This window comes from Microplitis demolitor, chromosome 5 (genome assembly GCF_026212275.2).
Source record: "Microplitis demolitor isolate Queensland-Clemson2020A chromosome 5, iyMicDemo2.1a, whole genome shotgun sequence".
In the NCBI taxonomy this organism is placed as follows: Eukaryota; Metazoa; Arthropoda; class Insecta; order Hymenoptera; family Braconidae; genus Microplitis; species Microplitis demolitor.
The window spans coordinates 18,640,174-18,662,979 of NC_068549.1; the positions used below are offsets into that span (position 1 = coordinate 18,640,174).

The 22,806-nt window shown below is 27.6% G+C and overlaps 2 protein-coding genes across 3 annotated transcripts; both read left to right on the plus strand.

Annotated features, from left to right (window-relative positions):
• The first annotated feature begins 1,821 nt into the window (after positions 1 to 1,821).
• Positions 1,822 to 16,445, plus strand: LOC103569093 (aminopeptidase N). 2 transcript variants are annotated; one of them, XM_008546194.3, is made up of 15 exons: positions 1,822 to 2,454; positions 2,936 to 3,068; positions 3,147 to 3,397; positions 4,936 to 5,130; positions 5,676 to 5,831; positions 7,253 to 7,585; positions 7,748 to 7,898; positions 7,972 to 8,098; positions 8,393 to 8,483; positions 10,657 to 10,837; positions 10,980 to 11,184; positions 12,571 to 12,851; positions 12,972 to 13,174; positions 15,614 to 15,790; positions 15,897 to 16,445. In XM_008546194.3, exons 2-15 carry the CDS (start codon positions 3,003 to 3,005, stop codon positions 16,351 to 16,353), a joined length of 2,874 nt encoding a protein of 957 aa, XP_008544416.1. In that variant the 5' UTR covers positions 1,822 to 2,454; positions 2,936 to 3,002; the 3' UTR covers positions 16,354 to 16,445. The 2 variants fall into 2 exon arrangements, with proteins under 2 accessions (XP_008544416.1, XP_008544418.1); XM_008546196.3 differs by having other exon boundaries at positions 2,981 to 3,068.
• Positions 16,446 to 19,743: 3,298 nt separating this feature from the next.
• LOC106693508 (protein NATD1) lies at positions 19,744 to 22,769 on the plus strand. The gene is made up of 3 exons (XM_053738994.1): positions 19,744 to 19,984; positions 20,092 to 20,198; positions 22,623 to 22,769. Exons 1-3 carry the CDS (start codon positions 19,861 to 19,863, stop codon positions 22,767 to 22,769), a joined length of 378 nt encoding a protein of 125 aa, XP_053594969.1. The 5' UTR covers positions 19,744 to 19,860.
• Positions 22,770 to 22,806: the final 37 nt, after the last annotated feature.

Consider the following 22,806-nt stretch of genomic DNA (forward strand, 5'->3'; position numbering starts at 1 on the left):
ACTTACAGATGCGGAACAACGTCTCTATTGTTTACACATATGATCTGTAATTAAAAAAAAAAATATGATAATTTAAACTAGAATTTAATTACATTGTGTGTAAAACCGAAATTAAATTTTTTTTGCAACACTTACTTTGAAAGTTTAATTTCCGAGCGCTGTAAATTGTGTCGAAAGCGCCAAGTATATTTAGTGTTGCCTATACGTTTTACTCAACCGCACTTGTGCGCTAAATATACTATAATTGTATAAGGTAAATATCCCAATACCGGAACAAGACCCAATACCGGAACGATTTGATAATCATTATATTATATTTCAACTCGTTCGCGATGAAACTAAATGAAACTTTCTTTATTTGAAACCTTAATCTTTCAGTTAAAAAATAAGATATAAAATAGATTTTAGAAAATATTTAAAATATGAAAAAAAAAAAAATGTTAATTAGAGCAATAGTCTCGGATTCATGACTTTTTCATGTCTCTTAATGGTTTTGCTAAGAAATCAGTCAATGGTCTTAACCTTATAGAAAATGCATAGAATTACTTTTCAATAATTTTTTTTTGTATATGAATCTTGAATGACATAAAATTCAAGAAAACATATTAAAAATATGAAAAAAATAGTATTATTATATTAATTTTACTGTTCGTCTATTGGTACACCAAAATGAACCCGCGCCCAGTACCGGAACAGCCAATCATATTAATGTTATCGATAGACATTAACGGTGAGTTTTATTGACTGGCTAAATCAAGTACAATATTAATTATTACTGGAGCCCTAATATTTAATGCAGTATATATGATTGTTATAAAAAATAGATTAAGTATAGATAAACTTTAATTTAAATCATAAAAAATAAATTTTTGTTTTAAGTTTTTTTTTTTTTAATTATTTTTCTAGTATAACCTCAAATGATTTATTTTGTTTCTATTCTTTAGTTCAAAATATTTATTTTCATTGAATTTTCAATCATTTTAAAATTTTAAATACATTTTACATTATGGGTGTGATATAGCAGACATCAGACAAATTTAAAATTATTAATCAATCGAGTAAATAATTAATAATATAAAATTTAAAAAAGTGCAAATTCAAAAAATTTTGAAATTAATAGTGCTTTTTTTTGTAAATATTATTTTTTTAATTATTTATCTTATTTATTTATAATTTTAAATTTCTCTGATGTCTGCTACATTCATACTCGTTTTACATTAATATTATTTAATAATTATTAATATTTTCACCATGAATAAATGCAAAAAATAACTTATTTTATTTACTGTTCCAACACTTAATATTATTTTTAAATACATATAATTAATTACATTTGTTAATGATATTCATAGTAAATAGAAAAAATTTTCAGTTACAGTTAAAAAAAAAATTAATTTTTGTGGGCTAAATGGGGTAACCCCTAAAAAAGTTAAAAAGAAAAAATTCTGGATTTTAAATGAGTTTGATTAAGTTAAACTTTTTTGCAAATAACTTACATGAAAAAAAATTATATTTTACATGATTATTGAATACAAAAGGAGAAAAAAAAAGTTTTTAATAGTTATTATCATAAAAAAAAAGTCATTAATATTTTCTGACACTTGATTTATGAAAAAGTTTATCAAAAAAAAATTCAAAATAACGCTCAATTATAGTTACGAAATTGATTCTGGAATGTTTAAAAACCATTTAAAATATAAAATGTTTTTTTTATAAAATTTTTGGGGTACCCCATTTTGCTTCCCCTACTTCCTTTTGCCCCCCTCCCTTCCCCTCATTATTTTTCATCTGATATAAATAGAATTAAAAATTGTATCTAAATAACAACGTAAACAAAATATTTAAAATTACCCCCGAAATGCAAAGTATGGAGTTTAATTTGGTGAAGGTTGAATTTAGATTGATAAAATGAAATGAGTTATTGTCGAGTAGATGTTAACAAACTTAAATATCTTGATCTATAGTCATTACCAATGTCAGGTAACTATCACTTCCTGCATACTAATAGGGACTTTACCAAACGCAGTTTAAAATGGTATAACAAAGTGAACTGAAAGTGTCAAGTCCCCATTGAACGTAACCCAACGGCTACTCCATTGGTCTATTGAGGAGCCTGATTACAGAACGTTTTCCTCTTGTGACGCGCGAACTTGTCAATTGGATAATAAGACTGATGGACCGACGACCCATAGTACGTACGATCATGTGGTTAAGAGCAAATCCGTGCCTGGACTTATTTTACTCAATCACCATCTCGTCACGCGCACCTCAATTTTTTTTTTAAATAATTTTTTTTTATGCTCCGAGGGCACAGTATAAGTGAGTGCGATGTATTGCAGTAAAAAAGAGAGAACGATAATTGGTAATCTAGGGACGAGGGCAGAGTGCCAGTTTGTTGAGGTCTATCTTCAGTTGCAGTTCAACTATTTTGACATCTGTCACTGAAGCTTGTAGGTGAGGTCACCTGCTAGCTTTTTAACAGATAAACAAAAATTTTTTTTTAATTTTAGAAAAATTTACAATTACAATTGACTTATCGTAAAAAAAAAAAAAATCTCTATCTTAAAATAATTCAAATTAAATTAAAAAAAATTTTATAATTCGAAAATTATTAAATATTAATTACAAGCATTTAATAATTTTTTAAAAATTATTTACTATGCAGTAATTAGTAATTTTAAAAAAAATTTTTTTTTAGTATTTCAAAAATTATTTTTATCATTAAAATTTAAAAAATTTTTAATTTATTTTATTTACGTTAATTTAAAATTTTTAAAAATAATTAGCAAAGTTTTTAAGCTTTATATGTAAATTATAAATAACATAGCGATGGTTGATTGTAATTGTTAATTAAAAAATCAAATTAAAAATTATAGTCAAAAAAATAATTTGAAGTATTAAAAAAAAAAGTTAAATAAATTTAAAATTATTTCAGAGTTTCAACTTTATTAATTAAAAATATTATTTTTATTTATCTCAGAGTTCTAGAGAGTGATATCAACATGAAGTTGATTATCTCTCTGGTTTCTCTATTATTAATATTTAATACTATATCAGCTGAATCAAATGTAAGTGTAATTAAAAAAAAAATTAATAGTAACAAATAGTTAACTCTAATGTGATAGTGTACTCATTGTTGGATTCAGGACAGAACTAGATCACGAAGAAGTATTGATTTCAATGATGTATTCAAATTACCTGCATACAGAATGCCTCGAAGTTTTAAGCCAACGAATTATGAATTGGAGATAAAACCGTTTACAATTAATGCTACTTTCCTGGGTAAAGTGAAGATATTTGGCAGCTGGATTAGTGAAGGATCACGAATTAAACTTGATGTAGATCGTGGCTTACATATTACTAACATTTCGATTAAATGTCTCAGTCCAAATAGCACGTGAGTGACTTAACACTATCTATTTAATTTAATTATTAGCTTATGTGTCAGGTCTTTTTTATTATTTTAATTATATGTTAATAGTTTTTCACGTTTGTTAATTTGTTATTCTGTAAAAATTTATGGAATTTTGTAAAATCGATCGAGATTTTATTTTAGAAATACAAGAAATAGGAAATTGTTTTTTTAAATATTTTTTTAACATTCCAAAATCACTTTCGTAAATATAATTGAGTATTATTTTCAACTTTTTTAGTTAAACTTTTTCAAAAATCGAGTGTTAGTCGAAAAATATTAATAACTTTTGTTTAAAATTTTTTTTTCTTTCTTTGCATCCAATAATTGTGTAAAATATAAATTTTCATTATGCCAGTTAATACGTACAAAATAATTTAGTTTAATAAACGAAATTTTTTTTTTATTTTTGGTGGGGGTCTGCCATTTGTTCGCAAAATTTGTTTTTTAGCAGCAATTGAGACATTTTTTTATTTACTTTGAATATCATTAAAAAAAAAGAAAATTTAGAGTATTTGAGTCTTCAAAAACCTATAGTATTTAAGTACCCCGTTTTGCCCCCCTTTCCTACTTAAAATTACTAAAATTTACTGATTTAAAATACACATTATTTTTAATAACCACTGGTTTATATTTCGATACTTTTATGCTAAATCGAAATTCGGACTTTTTGGTTTCTACTTTGTCCAAAAATTTATTATTCTTTTCTACTAGTAAAAATAATTAACATTTTTTTATCGAACCATATTCGAGACAGAATTTGTTCTTTTAATAGTTGTGATTTTGTAGAAAGTAGACTTATTTAAACTTTGTTTAAAATATTTAATTTTTTTTTCTTTATGAAAAATTATCTGATGTTTTTTTATTATAATTTCTTTAAACTATTCCACTTAAATGTTTTTATAAAGATTCAGAAATGTGTAATTTTTTTGGATTGGAAAAATTTTTGAAGTACTGCTAATTTTCTAACGATGATATTTATTGTACATTAATCCAATTATTCTTTATAATTTTTTGAGAATTTATAAAAATTGTAAAAAAAAAATTCTTATTCCTTGATTAAAAGAAACGATTAAAAATAATTCAAAACAATTTAAAATGATTTAATTTGAATACTGTATAGATATACATTCATCATTGAGTGAATCATTCTGTTTAATCAGGGATTGTCTAAATCTATAATTAACAAAGTCACCACTTGTAAATAATGAAGAAGAATAAAAACAGATTTATCAAATATATTATAAAATTTCGAAATATTTATCAGAAACATTTTGTAATTTTTGAAAATTAAAAATATATAAAGAATATTAATTGATAATATTTACCACACTTTTTTTTATTTAAATGGAACATTACACTCATTAAAAAAGAAAATATATTTAAGTTAAACAATAAAAAATTATTATGAATGACGTGTGAAAGAATTTTTATTGTTTGTAAATAAATCAATGAGCGTATGATTATGAGGTTTGAGGTATATTTCTAATTAATATTTTTATAATTAATTTGCTGTCATGAAGGGAAGCGTTTGAACAGGCTGACATTGCTGAACAGGAACACAATATAAAAAAATCGGAATTTAATATAGATTTGCAACAATGGTTTACTACTGGACGAAAATGTGAAATCAATATCAATTATACTGGAAATATTTCAATTTCTGAAACCTATGGATTTTTTATGAACTCATACTTGGATACTCTTGCTCAAGCACAGTAAGTCCGTTGACGCTTTTTATTTTTATTTTTCATATAATTTCAAGGGCAGTAGCATATTAACTGATAGGAAATTTACTTTACTTTACTCACAGTCATATAAATCATTATCCGTATGAAAAATATTTATATATTATGTACTTATGTAATTCGACATTAAATTATCTAATATATATGAAATCTTAAACAATTTGATTTATTGATGTTTGAGTTAGCCGACGTCAAATGATTTTTGGATTGTTTTTAAAAACGATAAATAATAAAAAAAAAATATTTTAAAAAATTGCACTTGTAGTTTTTTTAATTTTCTACAGGTGCATTTTTTACGTTGATTTATGAATTCCATAAAATTATAATGAACTTTTTTTAAAAAAAAGTAATTTATAAATCTCATTTCGTTTGCAATCATCTAACTTATTTGTAATTTTGTTTTTAAATAACTTAATTTAGATTAAAATAAATATTTGTGAATGGTAGATTAGAGATAATTTTAAGAAATACTGCTATCAATTCAATTTTTTATTCAAACGACGTACTGTTGTCAGCACATTTCTCGCAACTCATTTGAGACTAAATCATGCAAAACAACTATTTCCTTGCATCGATGAGCCAGAATATAAGGCAACATTTTTACTCTCTGTGATTCGTCCAAAAAATCTACAATGCCGTTCGAATACGCCGCTCATTGCTAGCACAGAAATGTAAGTATATTATTTTATTATAAATTAAATTTTTAGGTATATATGTATTAGACTGATTCAAAAAAATCGACTATTTTTTTTCTCGAAACGCCCTATTAAATAATTACAGGTATGTGAAATATAATGTCTTTAAAAAAATGACCTCTTAATATTAATATCTAGAAGTCACTCATCACAATTTTTTATTTCCCATTCAAATAATAATAATGAATCACAGTAAATCAACGCGAGATCTCACCGTGATGTCGTAGATCATGGTGATTCCGTGAAAATCACTGTTATTGTATAAAAAGAAAGGCAATACATTATGAAACCTCGATGGGACAGCAGAATTTTACAAAAATTCACCGTGAATCACGGTAAATCTCTATAGTTCGATTATAGAACATCACCGTGATTCACCGTGAATAGACGTGAATCACCGTGATTTTACCCCGAATCATCGTGAAAGATCACCGTAATTTTGAAGTAATTCACTGTGATTTACGGTGATTCACAGTGAATCGCTGTTAATCACCGTAAATTACCGTGAATCACCGTAATTTCACCCTATTAGCGTGATTTACCGTGATCACCGTAACTCACCCTACATCACGGTGAATCAGGACCACCAGGGCATGGGAAAAAAAAATTTTACGTCTGGAATTTTATACCTCGGTAAGAGCTCATTGTACAGATGAACTCAGGATATACGTAGGGAACTTCACGTTCCACAAAAAAAGTCTCTTATCATTTTTTGATAAATCTATCTGTTCAAAAGTTATTGGAGTTTGAAAGTCAAGATTATAGTAAATTTCGAGATCTTTTTACTTTTCCAGCGAAACTATCGGACTTATCATAAAATGTCATAGAATCTTTTTTGTAGACAATTTTATTCCCTAGAAGTTATTCTAATAATATTTTTCCGAATTCCGCATTGTTTTCTAGTTATTTTCATTTTAATATCAAGCTCTTGAAATCGATCAAAACGCTACTTTTTTTAAGAGCTTGACATTAAAATGGAAATAACTAGAAGGTTATGCGAAATTTGAAAAAACTTTATGGAAATAATTTGTAGGGAATAAAATTGTCTACAAAAAAGATTCTACGAGATTTTATGATAAGTCCAATAGTTTCGCTGGAAAAGTAAAAAGATCTCGAAATTTACTATAAATTTGACTTCAAGCTCCAATACCTTTTGAACAGATGGATTTATCAAAAAATGATAAGAGAATTTTTTTGTGGAACGTGAAGTTCCCTACATAATTAAATCCAGTGAACTCTATATATTAATATTAAGATCTAATTTTTAAGTCATTTTATTTCACCTCCCTGCAATTTTTTAATAAGGGGTTTCGAAAAAAAAATATTCGATTTTTTTCAATCAGTCTAATATCAATATCTGTATTATATATGTAAATCAATAACATAATTTTTTTTAGACCAGAAGAACCGAATTTTATGCGAGACAATTTTGAAAAAACTCCAGAAATGTCAACATATCAATTAGCATTTATGATTTCCGATTTTGAAAGTATGTCACCAAGCAGATCTGTTAATCCAATTGAAGGTCGTAGTCCACTAGAAATAAAAGTTTGGGGAAGAAAAGAATATCTATCAACTTTATCAAAAGTACCAAATAAAATAGTTACGATAATAAATTATTTACAAAATTACTTTAACATTTCTATCGGTCTCTCAAAATTGGATCTCGTTGCTATGCCAATGTACACGGCTTCCAAAGCTTCTGACAGTTGGGGTCTCATGTTTTTCAAGTGAGCACGTAAACTTTTTTTCTTATTTATCAGTCGATTAAGAAAAAAAAAACAATAAAACATTCTTAAATAAAAATTTTTTAAATAATTTTATAAACAAATCTTAATTTTTCTGTTAACTCTTTGTTCAAAAACAAGCTGACAATTTTTTTTCTTTTTCAGAGAAAGTGAATTAAGTAGCCCATTAGTTTGGAATACTGCATATGAGTTAATTTATCAATGGATTGGACAACGAATTACTCCTTTTCGCTGGAGTGACGCACAAGTTAACAAAGCATTGAATTCATTTTTAGCATCTAAAACAACAGTAGATGTAAATAAAATTTTTAAGATCATAAATAAGAAAAAAAAATTAGCAAATAAATTAAATAAATTTAATTAAATAGATTGATCCACATGAAATGGAAGGAAAGTGGCCAATGACACTTTTATATTCTCTTTATTATGAATTCGGTAAAACATTACCGTTTTCTCGTGTAGCTGGTATAAGACACGAAGCAACTTCTTCTAAAAGTAAGATACAAAAAAACAATAACAATAGTAATGATAATAATAAAAAATAAACATTAAAAGTTAACGATATTGTCAAGGTCTTGACCAGTAAGTCATATGATTAGAATTGTAAGCGAAGGTTATATATTTAATGAATTTTATCTACATCTTTATTGTCTACATGTACGTACACCTCACCGATCATTTTTATGCACACATAAACCGAGTTAATGCGTAAAATAACAACTCATGATTTAAAGTTCGTGATTTATCATACATTTCAAAACTTTCTTATTTATTAATTATTATTTACAGTTGAGCTGGTATTCCGTATGTTTAATTATACGCTTGGAGAAGAAATTTTCCGTCAAGGAGTCCAAAAATTTGTTCATGAACCAGCCAAAAAGTAATCAGTATTTTTTTTTATATTAATGACATTAAATTACTGTTGAATATTTACACTGAAAAAAATTTGGAGTGATTACAGATTTTATTTAAGGAGGTCCGACCGAAACTAGTGAGTCAAAGTAGTGTTTGAATTTTTTTGTTTGCTAAATTCTTCTAATAGTTGTAAAAATTCATTATTTTAATTTATAATAACATAACGAAGTCATAAATTAATATTTATTACTTATTTAATTAAAGAAAGTAATGAAATTACTTGGTTATTTTTGATTCATATGATTTAATACAAAAGATTTGGCAACAGCGCGTTCTAACTTCTTACACATTGATATTCAAATTAAAGCGGGAAAAATTTATTTCTAATCTCGTCTCTCTTATTAATGTATTTCTATCTTTGTTCTTTCTCTCAGCTGCTTCCGCGACGTTGCCAAACCTCAATAATATGTATCTCTGTCGATGAACGAGATTAAATAATAAAGTTTAACTTGAATTATTTAAATAATTACAACGGTAACACTATACTGTTAAAATCTTATCATATTCTAAAAATATTCAAGTTTATGGCATGTGGTTTTTTATTTCTTAAACTCGGGAGGTTAATAATGAAAAAAATCGAATAAATCATGACGGAAGCTTGTCCGCCACAAGAGTTTGTGTTTAAGAACTTTAAAAATGTCATTTTTAAATCTTTTTTTCTAAAAAACTTGACAGTGGATCATATTCAAATTTTGAGAATACATAGATAAAGTACTTCTTTACATGTATACATATACCAATTTTAAAGTTGGAAAATCCTTATTACACTAGATTCGGTCGAGCCTCAAGGAGGCTCAATACCGATTATCTTTCTAGGGTATCTCGTGGATTTTCTATTGTATTTTTGCAAGATTACAACTCCTACACACCAAAATTTCATTAATAGAATATGTTATGAATTAACTTACTTTTAGAAATTAACATAATATATTTTCAAAATAACTGCATTGAATTATAAAGAAATTTGTTTTGAATAAAATAATTTTTTTTTAATGAAAGAAGTGACTAAAAAATAAACGTGGAAATATGGCAACAGTGCGCTAGTGTTTTATAATTTTTTTGTGTACTATTGTTGGTCACAAGGTTTATTACTAGCTGAAGCTCAGGTCCAACACGAATACTATGTGGCAGTGTGTATTAAGGCTGGGCCGCACCTAACGAAATCTCGAATTTAAGAATTCTAATTATTTATTAAGTAATTATCATAGCAGTAATTTTCTTAGCTTCCGGCTAAAAACAGAAGACGAACTTCCTCGGAAGATTTTCATCATCCGAGTGCCATAAATATTCAAAAAGTAATTAAAATTCTTAAATTCGAGATTTCGTTAGATACTGCCGAAACTTAATGAGTAAAAAGAAAAAAATGTCAACTGATTTTTGTTTTTAATAGTTATGGAAGAAAGTAATATTAAAAAGAGGAAATATTGGAAAAGTAAATTAGTCTCAGAAGATGTTTATAATAAACGTTAAAAACAATCAGAAAATGAAAGAAAAAAAAACTGATAAAAGAAGACGTATGAGAGGTTAAACACAGTCAAAATGATACTGTTGCCGTTGTTTCTTAGCTTCACAACACATGTGACATCATTAACTAAAATTCGTCTCTTATTTCATTAGTAATTTAATAATAAACCCATGATTAAACTTAAAAATCATATTAATGTGTTTAGAAATGTTTAATTATTTGATACTGAATAATTTATAGCGATGGTATTATTGTAGCAAAAACTACAGAACTTTGAAAAATGATTCCCATTCACGCCCGTAGATAAGAACTAATTTTGATAATTTATTTCTCGAAAACGGTATGGTGAATCGACTTGAAATTTTAACAGTGAACCTTTTTTTTATAACTTTTTCGATAAAAAAAATTTCAGAATTTTGGTATTATTTCGAAAATCGGTGTCGAGCCTCCTTAAATCCACATTCACTCCGATTTGGAGTTTTAATATTAAAATAAACTTCTCTTTGGAGTAAACTTCGGCCTGGCAGGATTAAATGAATGAAAAGTCATCCACTCGGCATTCACTTCGAATCCACTCTTAATCCGCATTCACTCTGCAAATTTTTTACAGTGTAATAAAAATATTGACTATTAAAAAAAAATGTTTTTTTTTTTTTTTTGATAAATAAAATAGCCGTAGTTTTTATGCTCATGACATATTCACTCAATTGGATAAAGTGAGGGTCAAAAATAATTTAACCCTACCTAATGACCTGACAATCAGCAGTATCGCAGCACCTTGGATAACCAGAGACCGTGTGCCAGTGGTAACGGTAATTCGTGATTATGAAACCGGAAACATCACCTTCACACAAGTAAGTATCGTTATGTTACACTACAGTTTTCAAGGCAACCACGACGATTTTCTTCACTCTATTGTTATTTAACAACTTAAAACATCAATTTAACAATTCATTTATTTTTAATTATTTATTTATAAATTTTTTTTTATCAAAGAATGTTTTTCTTCGTGAAACACCGCCTGCATCAAATGAAAAAATGTCTTATTTATGGGACATACCAATTATTATGGTGTCACAAGAAAATATTAGCTTTGATAAGCTTCAGCCAAATTACTGGCTGACTAAAGGTGATAACTCAATCACTAGACCGGATATAGCTTCTAAAGAAAATTTTGTTATCGTTAATCCAGAAGAAATAGGTGATATATTTGTGTAATTTATATTTTATAAAAATATTTCCAGGTCAAAAAATTAGATCTGTTTCAGAATAATTGATAAATTCGATTATTTGTTATTTAATTCAGGTTTTTAAATCGTAGTTATTTTATGTAGGAATTTAATCCATTTTTTCCGGACTATTACCTGTTCAGGCGATTATCAAACTTGTTTTCGTATTATAATTAACCTGTTTTTAATCGCTTTTAGATTAAGGGGGGCCACTAGTGTGAAATTTTGAAAAAATCAATTTTGTTTTGCGTACTTCGATAGTCTATAGCTTCAAAAATAACATACTAAAATGTAATTTTGGCAGGCCAAAAATCATTAAATTTTCGCGCGAAATTTGAAATGCTTTTTAAAAATACCATTTTGTCAAATTAAAATTTTTTTTTTAACCCGACGGTCATGATACAGAAAATACCGTCTAGTTTAATAAACTTTTTGGTTTTTTTGATTTCCGGTTCTGCGAAGGTGGCTTTCACTACAGTAGGGGGACTTTTTTTTTATGATCCTTGAGAGATTGTGAATAATTCGCTAAGTTTTGAATTTTTTTGTCCAAAAATTTTATCTTGTATTCATTATATATCCAAAAATATATCCTTAAAACATTCCATACAGTAGTTTTCTTTTAAAAAATTCGAAAATTTTCTTTTAAAAAATTTCCAAGAACCATCTTTTTTTCAGGCGATCACGCTAGTGATCCCCCTTAAAAAACAGATTTTTTATTATAATTATTGGTCTACTTTTAATCACTTTTGGATCAAAAACAGGACTTTTTACAAATGTAAATACTAATAATAATCTAGATTTATAAATTTATTAAAATTTTCTCGATATTCGAAACATGCTCATACGCTTTTTTAATAAAATGTCATAAAAATTTTGATGGTGTCTAATGTCAAAATATTTTCCAATTTTGTCCAGTAAATAAGAAAAATTTCTTAACATTTTGAGAGTAATTTTATTACTTTTATTCAAGATTATTAATATTCAGTCAAGACAAATAAAAAATACAGTTGTCAGACTACTATTAATTATCGACATTTTTAAACAAAAGACACTAGTTAAATGGTAAACAAAATATAGTCAATTCTAAAATTTTGAATATTTTTTGTAAATACTGTCCATAAATGAAAATATTACAAGTCCATGATTTAATCTAGTTTTGTCTGCCCGTTACGTGATTGTTTTTTAAAAAAACAGATCGAAAACAACGTAAAATTTTTATAAAAGTTCAAAAGTAGATCAACTGGTTCAAATACACACCAATTAGTCCAAATGCAGTCCAGTTTGACTAAAATCAGATCAAATTTTTCGACCCGGGCTTATGTGAAAATAACTGAATTATTTAACTGATTATTTAACAGGAATGTTCCCGGTCAATTATGATCCATGCAATTGGTATATGTTGGGTGAATTTCTTCAAGGACCAATGCGTGAAACGATTCCAGTATTAACTCGTGCTAAACTATTACATGATGCCTGGAATATGGCGTATGCTGGTAACATATGCTTCGAAGTAGCGCTTAATATGACCCTATTTTTAAAAAATGAAACTAGTCATGTAGTGTGGGAACCATTTTTCACTATGATTGATCACGTTGGAAGAAAAATTCAAGAATCAGAAAATGTTGCAACTAATTTCGAAGTAAAAAACAATTATTGTTATAAAATAATTTTTTTTTTTTAAAGTAGATAAAGATTATAAGTATGTAAATAACTACTAATGAATTTAAAATTATTTTAATTATATAATTGATTACATCAGGCGTACATCTTTAGTCTCCTTGAGCCATTATACAAGAATCAACTTGGTGAGACGCCGAATCCTAATGAGCCATCGTGGAAGACTCATATGAGAGGACTAGCTAAGAATTTCTTGTGTCGTGCTGGTTATCGTCCTTGTGTTGAAGAGGCTAAAGAACAATACAAAAAATGGATGAAAGATGACGAACCTGATGAAGGAAATCCGTAAGTTATTTTATTTTTATATGCATAATAAAATCATATTTTCTTTGAATATAATAATAATATAATACAAACTGAATATTTATTTATAATAAAAAAAAAAATTAATAGTGCGATAGAAAATCATTGTTAAAAAGTAATTTTCACATCAACTTCATTAGAACTGCGAGTTTCAGCCTGTGTTGCCAATCGAAACAAACCAATTTTAGACCAACGCGAATTAGTGAGCAGAAACTAATAATAAGTTTCTTCCCTAGGGAAAAAATCTTATTAGTTTTTGCCCGTTAAATTAGTTTCGGACATTATTTCATCCATGTCAGAATCGCATTAATTTTAATCATGTGTTTTCTCATAAGAGAAAAGTATGACTTCTTTCCCGCTAAACAGGAAAGAAAGTTAAACTTTTGGTGCAGGTATGATGATTAATACATTACATACCAAGGAAGAAAATTAGTATATTATTTTTCGCCAAATTTATACCTAAAAGTTATATTTATGTCTCTGTTTGATGAAAGAATGGCGTTCGAGCTATTTTTTATCGTTTGTTTTCTCTACAAAAAAAAATACGATATTTTCCCGCTGAATAAAGAATGAATTTTAAGTTATGGTACAAGTATATGGTAAAATATTTAATGCCATCCGAATTACAGTAACGTACCGTATTTTACTGCAAAATACCATATTTTGCTATAAATTTGCTACATTTTACCGAAGAATACGATGAATCCCGGTAAAATACGGCAATTTACGGTACTAATTCGGTAATTTATGACCTAGTACGGCAAATGACGGCCATTTAAGTAATTTATCACAATTTGTGGCATTTTCACTGTAACACAGTGAAATACTTGACTTTACAGTAAAATGCCGCAATATTACAGCAAATTTTTAGGTTTGTGGCAAGATACTGACATATCACCGCAAATTTTCGGTAAAATACTGCACTCTTACTTAAAGATACCATACTTTTACTGAAAACTACATTTTTACCATGAAATACCGCAGGATTGCCACAAATTACAGTGAATTACTGCATCTTTGCCATGAAATACTGCAATTTACCGTAAAATACCGTACTTGACCGTAATTTTCCTGATTACCGTAATTCGGATCGGCCAGGGTTTCTAATAACCAATTAAACTAATAAATGTCTCTGGAAACTTAATATGAAAGTAATATGAGTTCCTTAAAAAAATGATTCATTTAATAAAAAGCAATTGTTTTCTTTAACAAATTACCTAAATCCAAATATTTAAGGTACAGCATTATTTTTTGCCGCAATTTCGGTCAGAATTCAGCCTATATCGATTAGCCACCGACATTAACACTTTCAGTATTAACGCAGGTCCCTGATAGCCACCTTAACCATAAGTTAACTTCAAGCTACAGCCGTATTCTAAAGCCAACTTAAAGGAAAGTATTGGAGAGCAGTCAGTTACCTTTAAGTTGATAGTAAATTGTCTGCAACTTTCTATTCAATTTGACGACAAGTGTTACTGTCAGACAATGACGTTAAGTTGATTGAAAGTTTCACTTCAAATTGACGGCAAGATTTTCTGTCAAATTACATCCAAATAACGGCGGTTCATTTGCATCAACTTGCACGCAAGTATTATCCAGCCAAGGCTTACCAGAAACTTGTCGTTAAGTTAACCGAAAATGTTACACTGCAGAACTTTCTGAACAATCATTTTTGAATTATATTTCTCACCTTCGGCTCAGGCAGTCAACTTCACCCTCATCTGAAATCATATTGTTTTATTCCGTGCCACACAATATGCCATTTTAATTAATTAAAAATTTTTTTGTAGCCACCGTAAAATAGAAAAACAATTAATTTAGTTCAAAATATTTGAGTACTGTTCAACTGATCTTATTAACTCTAGACTGGTCAACAAACGCGACCTAACGACTCTGGTCAAGTGTCTGAGAAGTCGGAAAGAAGGAACATACACCAGAGACGGCAACGCCGCAAGTTAAAATCTACTAACGACTCTGGTCAAGTCATGAAAACAGCCCCGCAAATCCGTCAGTTTTTTTTTTTTTAGAATTTATTTCACAGCAACTTTGTTATTAAACATCAAAAAAATTTTTATGATATTTTAAAATGTTTGAAGAACAAAGTCAAATTTTTTCAAACCTTTTTAGAAAACAATGTAATTGTAATAAAAATAATAAAATTAAGTGCGGCGTCACGCTCATACGTTGACCAGTTTAGGGTTAATATAAATTATTAATTAATTATAGAGGTTTCAAGCTTATAATAAAAAAAAAATTCTTTATAATTTCCGATAAATAGCGTGATTTTTATATAATAGTTAATTACTTATTGATTACCTTTAATTCTTTCATTGAATAATTGATTGAATTATTTATAATATATCGTTTTTTTTTTTTTTTTTTTTTAATTATGTTTTTCAAAGAAAAATTTTTTTTTTCTAGAGTTGCCAATGAATTTATTTGTCCAGTCTTCCGATGGGGTACAATGGAAGAATGGGAATTCGGTCTTCAAAGAGTAATTAATTTCCCTCAGAAAACAATAGAAAGAAAACAAAGTGAAAGAACATATTTATTGAAAACTCTAGCCGGTTGTCCCGTTGATAAAAAGAAAATTGAAAGGTATAATTAAAACATAAATCTCATTGTGAAATTTAATGACTTTTTTAAAAAAAATGATTGATGTTTTTGATTTAACACAATTAATAACAAATAATTTATTTTTCAGATTATTAAATGTTACAATTTTAAATGAAAATTCAAATTTCACGGATTCAGATATTCAATTAATTTACAGTACTCTAACAGGAAGCGCTACTGGTTACTTTGCATTGTTTGATTTCCTAGTAGATCACTGGAATTTAATGAAGCAAAGATTTGAAACCAAAGAGCATTTATGGAACGGTATAATTAATTCAGCTACCTCGTCATTTAGTACTCAAGAAGGCTATGATATGGTATCACAATTGTATAAAGATCGTCAAAGAGAAGCCGATCCGGCTGAGGCAATCATTAAAAAAGTAATGGGAGATTTAGAAGAAGAATTAAAATGGAGTAAAAACAATCTTCCTGTAATAGAAGGCTGGTTAAATAATCATCTTAAACAACGACCATCGTCACTTATGTCTTCTGAACGTCAATCAACTGCAATGGATAGTAGTAGTATCACTCCATTTGCTGGATAGATTCCAACTTGTACAATGTAATGTTTTTTATCCTGACATAAATTTTTAAATATTTTTTCTAGTACAAAAAAAAAGAACAAAACAATTTAATAGAAAAAAAAAATTTTTAATCATATTTATATATTTTATTAATATAAATGTAATGTAAGAATTAATTATTCTTTAATTGTATTATTCTTGTAAAACATTTTATTGTATAATAAATTTTTCTTATGTTAATTTTGATTTTGAAATCTACTCAGTTTTAAAAAGAAATTTTTAATATCGCGTGATTTTTTTTAATTATTTGCTTGAAGATAACCTCAAAGTTTATTAAAAAATTATTATTGTTAATAGTTTTGAAAATTTTGAAAAATTTATATGAAATTAAAAAAAAATTGGAAAACCCAAACACACACAATCCCATATAACGATCTTGTTCGAGGCTTGAGCAAGCCTGGTCTCGTTCGATAGACATTAATGTCTTTTCCTACCTTACACAGTGTTTTGCTGTAGATTTTTCTGACTAGATTTTAATAGCAAGTCTAGAGCAAGCCTTACACAAGAAATTCGTGCCAGATTACAACTCAATTCTGGAGGAAGCCTATAGTTGAAAATAGTTACGCAAGGCTTACTCAAGATCTGTTCAAGGCTCAAAATTGTCTTCGAGTCTTGAGCAGATCTTGCGCAAGCCATGCGTAAATACCTGCCATGTTACTGGTGTAAGAAATGCGCCAGAAACTTTTCAACTGCACTGTATCTAAGACATCTTCAATATTTTTCTGTACAATGCCTTGAGCAAGACATACACAAGTCTTGACGTCGACTTCTTGCTACATGATCTTGCGCAAGTGCCATACATAGAAAAAGACACCAGTGGTTAGGAATTTGTTCAAGACACTGGCACCAGAATCTTGCTCAAGCAGGTGAGGGTGGGGCAGAGTGCTTCCCTGAAATTTTGATCAAAAAAAATATTTTTTTTTTTCGTCTAATTACTATAAATCTAATATATTTTCATATTTTTAGCACTACGCATGACACTTGAGGCAAAATGGACCAGCTGAAAATTCCGAATAAATAATTCTTTTAAATTTTTATCGTTAAATTATAAAAAAATTAATACATTAATCAATTTTTCGGCTGATTCTTTATATATGTGTTCATACTTATTAATATTTGATGAACTGTTGGTTAATAGTTGATAAACCGTTTATTAATATTGATAAATTTTATTAATATATAAATTCTTCTCTCAGTGTATAATTAAATTGTAACCATAAATTTAAAAAATTAGTTACAGCTCATATTATTAGTGTCGCTCACTCTGATTGCTTCAAATAATATATATTACTTTCACTAAAAAAAAAATACATTAACTTTAATTTCTACACTACTGCCAAAAAAGTTTGCGAACAAACATAACAAACATAAACTGCTAATGTACTGAGTCGTTAGAAAGATATATATAATATCCCCGGAAAAATAATCGAGTCACAAATATTCCGTAATGCTATGGTAGCTACAAGATTATAATCGATGATAATTTTTATATTTTTCTCAAAGATTTACCGAATAAATTTTAGTTTATTTTTGTAAGAAAATTATCAAAAAAAAAAAATATTTTTTTTTTAAAGAATATTTATGCACAGCATTTTTTTTTTTTTTTTTTTTTTTTTTTTTTTTTTTTTTTTTTTTTTAAGAATTTCATAAGCGTATCATGCTGTCAGCAGATTAATAAATTTTATATCCTAATTAGTTAAAAATTTTTAACAATGACATTGTTACAATATGACAGTTAAGTAAAAGTATATGCCTAAAAAACAAAAAATAATCTTCTAAACATGAATAATCTCCAAAAATTCAAATTTGACTTTAAATCATTTATATATGAGTAGATTCAACTATCAGGACAATTATATCAATTTGAATTTACTTAGATTTACATAAATCAAAACTTTATAAATGAAGATATATATGTAAATGTGATAGACATATATCTCTTTAAGTATATGTAAAATTAATTCTATCAAAAGTTAGATTCATGTAACACTTCAATTAAATTTGATTAGAACATCTCATAAAATCCGATAGATTTTCATAAAGTCTCATAGAGATTCTATGGGGATGAATGAACTCTATGTATAAGAGCCTAATACATAGATGTTATACAGTTATGAGAATTTATCGTTTTTTAAGCAGGGTAGATTTAAATTTTGATACACCTCTTACGTAAGAGGGTAAAGAGAAGTATACTTCCCTGCTTAAAAAATCCGATAGAATCTTACAGCTGTGCAAGGTCTATACTTCTCATAGAACTCATGCATTCTTATAAAATCTCTATGGGAATTGATGAGAGTCTATTGGATTCTATGAGATTTTTTAAACGGGTTCGAACGAGTTTTTTTTTGGACAATGGCTCTGGCACCCGTTTAATATTTATATTCCTGAGAAATTCTTATCATTCAAATTCTTACCCTAATAGCCACACTTTCCCTTCAGAAACTGTGCTGTTCAGTGTTGCCGATGAACTTGACAACAAGTTTATATCAAATCGTTGATATCCAAGTTTAGGCTCTAATATGAGTACAACAGGAACCACTGTCATTTATTTGCGCTATCAAGAGTTTGTAGTCAACTTGACAACTTATTTCGGTTGTATATTTTCGTCAACTTGAGATCTAATACCCCAGTTTACTGCCGCAACCTGTCATCAACTTTCGGAAAAATTGAAAGCAACTTTCTATCAACCAATGAAATGTCAACTTTTGCCACCAATTGAAAGTTTGCGTCAAGTTGTCATCAATTGGTGGACATGCCAATTTTCACGTTCAACTTGACGACAAGCCGTAGCAGTAGGTTGTCGCTAGCTTGCCATAAACTTTTGGATGTCAAGTCAGAATCTATAATAAGAAAATGTACTTTCTGATCAATAGACGACTGGCAATAAAGTTTTCTCTACTGTTTTGTCAAAAAATTTACCCTGCCCTGATAGCCAAGTTGACAGCAAGCTCGCAACAACCTACTGCAGCAATTTGTCATCACATTGGCTCCAAAAATTGGCATTTTCATAAATTGACAGCAACTAGTAACCAATTTTTTGAGAAAATTTTCGTGTCGACGGAAACTTGCCTTCAATTTTAACGGAAAATTGGCAACAACTTATACTCAATAGTTACAAAGGCTAAAATTGACATCAACTTGATCGCAAATTGACACCAATTTGTGAATTGACGCCAACTTGTAAATTGACACCAATTTTCTGACCAGAAAATTTGCTACCAGGATAAACTCTTTCCCTTTTTTACTGACAGTTGATTACTATTTCAAACGTCCTCTGACGTCTTGATCAGAAACTTTGTTCTCTCCGCTTCCTAGCAACCAAAAACGACAACTTTAAAGTAACCTGTCAAGTTTACAAAAACTGCCTGTCAAAATAATCACAAAACTCCATTTGATTGTTGTTATCTAAAATATGATTATGTGATTAAAATATTTTGTCACTATTAACGTAATTAATATTTAATTCATATGAATAAGTCAAATTTGTTTGTTTTAAACTTTTCAAAACTAATAATAATACAAAAAAAGTTTATGTTCGGCGTTCATCATAATCCAAAGCGTCAAATATTTTATATAAAATTAGATAATTATGGTATCAGCATATAAAATTTAATTACTAACAAATTTATTTTTGTAATATATATAAAATATTAAAATTTAAATATTACCAATAATAATTTACAATCGTTATATTATCAGAAAGAGCAACTTTATTGTACAAAAAAAATGATAATATTTTGGATATGAAGTCTATTAATGTACCAGAAAAATTTGAAAATAGAGGCATCGCAAGATTATTAACAGAGGTAAAAAATAAATTTTATTTTATTTTTATTAGTTACCCGTAAAAAATATTATAAGTGTGAATGTAGCATACATCAGAAAAATTTTAAATTATTAATGAACAGACTAACTAACTAATAAAATAAATTTTTTAAAAAATGCGCATTTAAAAAATTTAAAAATTAATAAGTGAATTTTTTACAAATATTTTTTTAATTATTTACTCCATTTATAATTTTGAATTTGTCTATGTCTGTTACATTCACATTCATAAAAATATTTGACAACTACTTTAAATAATTTTTTCTATTTTTAAAATTAACATAGATCTAAAAAGATTTATGCAAATTTATGTACATAAACATTTGTTTATAATTATATTTATTTACTTATTTAAGGAAGTTCTTGCGTGACTCGTGAGTCGAATGAGGACTAACTGTTTCAAATTTAATTCCAAGGCTATTAAATTTTCGAAAATATCTCAATAATTTTTAAATAATTTATCAATTTTTTTGAGCTATTAAAAATATTTGTATAACAGTCATTGTAAAAACTGTAAATTTTTAATTAGACATGCATCGCTATGAGTTTAGACTATTCGCAAGCCATGATGATGCTCTTGTCGCGAGGGATTACCGTTGCATTGTTGGCATTGAAAAGAAATAATTCCGCAAAAAAGTATAATCGGTACAGTATGTTCAGAGATATTCCAAAAATAAAATTTTTTCAAAAATGTTTGTTTTTTTAACTTCCCGCCAAGAAAATTGCAAATTTTCAAAAATTCAGGAAGTTATTGGTTTCAGTCCGATTTTCGAAAATCGAGTTTCTAAGAGATCTTAACGTTTTGAGATTCTGGGAAGCTATCCTAACTAATTTCACGATGATGTCCGAGTGTATGTATGCATATATGTCTGTACGTACGTATGTAAATATCTATAACTTTTGAACGGATGAACCGATTTTTGATCGTCAAGGTGTCATTCGACGCGGCTTGTCAATATCTAAAAACTGAAAAAAATTGAGTTTGATCGGCAGGGCTCGTTCAGAGATATTCCAAAAATAAACTTTTTTCAAAAATGTTTTTTTTTAATAACTTTTTATGTGCTCGATGGATTGATTCCAAAATCAACTGGGCTCTGAAGCTTCATAAGCCGCGTCGAATGCCACCTCAAACATCAAAATCGGTTAATTCGTTCAAGAGAAACCGTTGTCAAAAGAATTAAAAAAAAAAAACATTTTTTTTAGTATTCTCGAAATTTTTCAGAAACGACTCAATAAATCAATTTCAAAATCTGATCAGTTGTAGAACTCAATAAAAAGCGTCGATTGCCACCTTAACCGTCTTAATCGGTTTATTTGTTCGGGAGATATCGTATGAGAAAAAATCGTAAAAACGTTTTTTTTTCGAAAACAAAAGGATACAAAAATATTTCCGAGCTCGAAAATGTATCTACAACAATTTTTCGAGCTCAAGGAGCTCGAAAACAGCAAAAAGTTTTGAGGCTGGTCCGCAGGGTCAACCGATAGACCGATTTTTATTTTCGTTCTGCAAAAAACGTTCCGATCTTCATGTACATAATTTCAAGACTTTTTTCAGTCCATAATAGCATTTTATTCATAATAAAGTTTAATTCAAGTAAAAATACACTGATAGATGGATTTATTTGAGAGTAATAAACTAGATTTATTAAAACTCTTGTGAGAAGCTTCTTTGAGACAAATAAATATTTATTATTAGTTAACAAATAATTCTTTGGCGAATATTATCGATAGATGACTGCATATAATCATGTGTAGTTGTATATATTAGCAAGAGACTAACTAAATCATAGTAAGCGTTACTACACGGCCATATTTTATATAAAATATAAGAATTATTTTTAATAATTGTTTGTTTATTATTTCATAAAAATCATTTTTTTATTTTAATATATTCTTCATCTTCCCACTTAAAATAAATTTTATAAAATATTTTTGTCATTTATATTTTGAGAGAATTAGGTTATATCTTCAAATACGTCCAATTGCGTCAAATAAATCATTTATCATACATTAATAAATATTTTTTTGGTGCAAGGAAATACTCTCTCATAAATAATTTGTTGACGGTTAATAAATAGTTATTTGAGCTTGTTTAGTAATAAACTATTTGTTAAATATTAACAAATCTTATTAAATCCAAAGAAATCCTTTTATCAGTGTACCTCATAGAAACTTTACAAATTTGTTATTTATAATTGTAATTGAAGTTATTTATATGATGACCCTAATTTTGTACTAAAACATAATTTTTCCACTGCTCTTTTTTCCGTGTAAATCTAATTAAATCTGCGTTGACAAAAAATGGAAAAAATTATATTCTTGTTCATCTCAACTATTTTTCCCGGTTATTAATTTTGAATATTTAATTTAAAATTTACCAAATTATAAATTTAACCATTTTTCAGGCTGCATTTACTTATGCCATTGTAAATAACTACTATCTAATTTTAACGTGCAAGTATATGCAGCGTACATATGAAAAAATAAAAACCCCCGAACTTGAAGAACGTGTAATTGGTCCATCAAATTTTCTAAAAGCTCCTGAAGTCTGACGTAAGATATTATTACAAAATAAAAAAATTAATTAAA

Excerpts from the sequence above, each read along its gene's own strand:
- LOC106693508 (XM_053738994.1), top strand. The coding sequence starts at position 19,861 with ATGAATAAGTCAAATTTGTTTGTTTTAAACTTTTCAAAACTAATAATA. Across the intron at positions 19,985-20,091 it reads TATAAAATTAGATAATTATG|AAAGAGCAACTTTATTGTAC; the intron begins GTATCAGCATAT and ends TTATATTATCAG. Across the intron at positions 20,199-22,622 it reads TCGCAAGATTATTAACAGAG|GCTGCATTTACTTATGCCAT; the intron begins GTAAAAAATAAA and ends ACCATTTTTCAG.
- LOC103569093 (XM_008546194.3), top strand. The coding sequence starts at position 3,003 with ATGAAGTTGATTATCTCTCTGGTTTCTCTATTATTAATATTTAATACT. Across the intron at positions 10,838-10,979 it reads GAAACATCACCTTCACACAA|AATGTTTTTCTTCGTGAAAC; the intron begins GTAAGTATCGTT and ends TTTTTATCAAAG. Across the intron at positions 11,185-12,570 it reads CGTTAATCCAGAAGAAATAG|GAATGTTCCCGGTCAATTAT; the intron begins GTGATATATTTG and ends ATTATTTAACAG.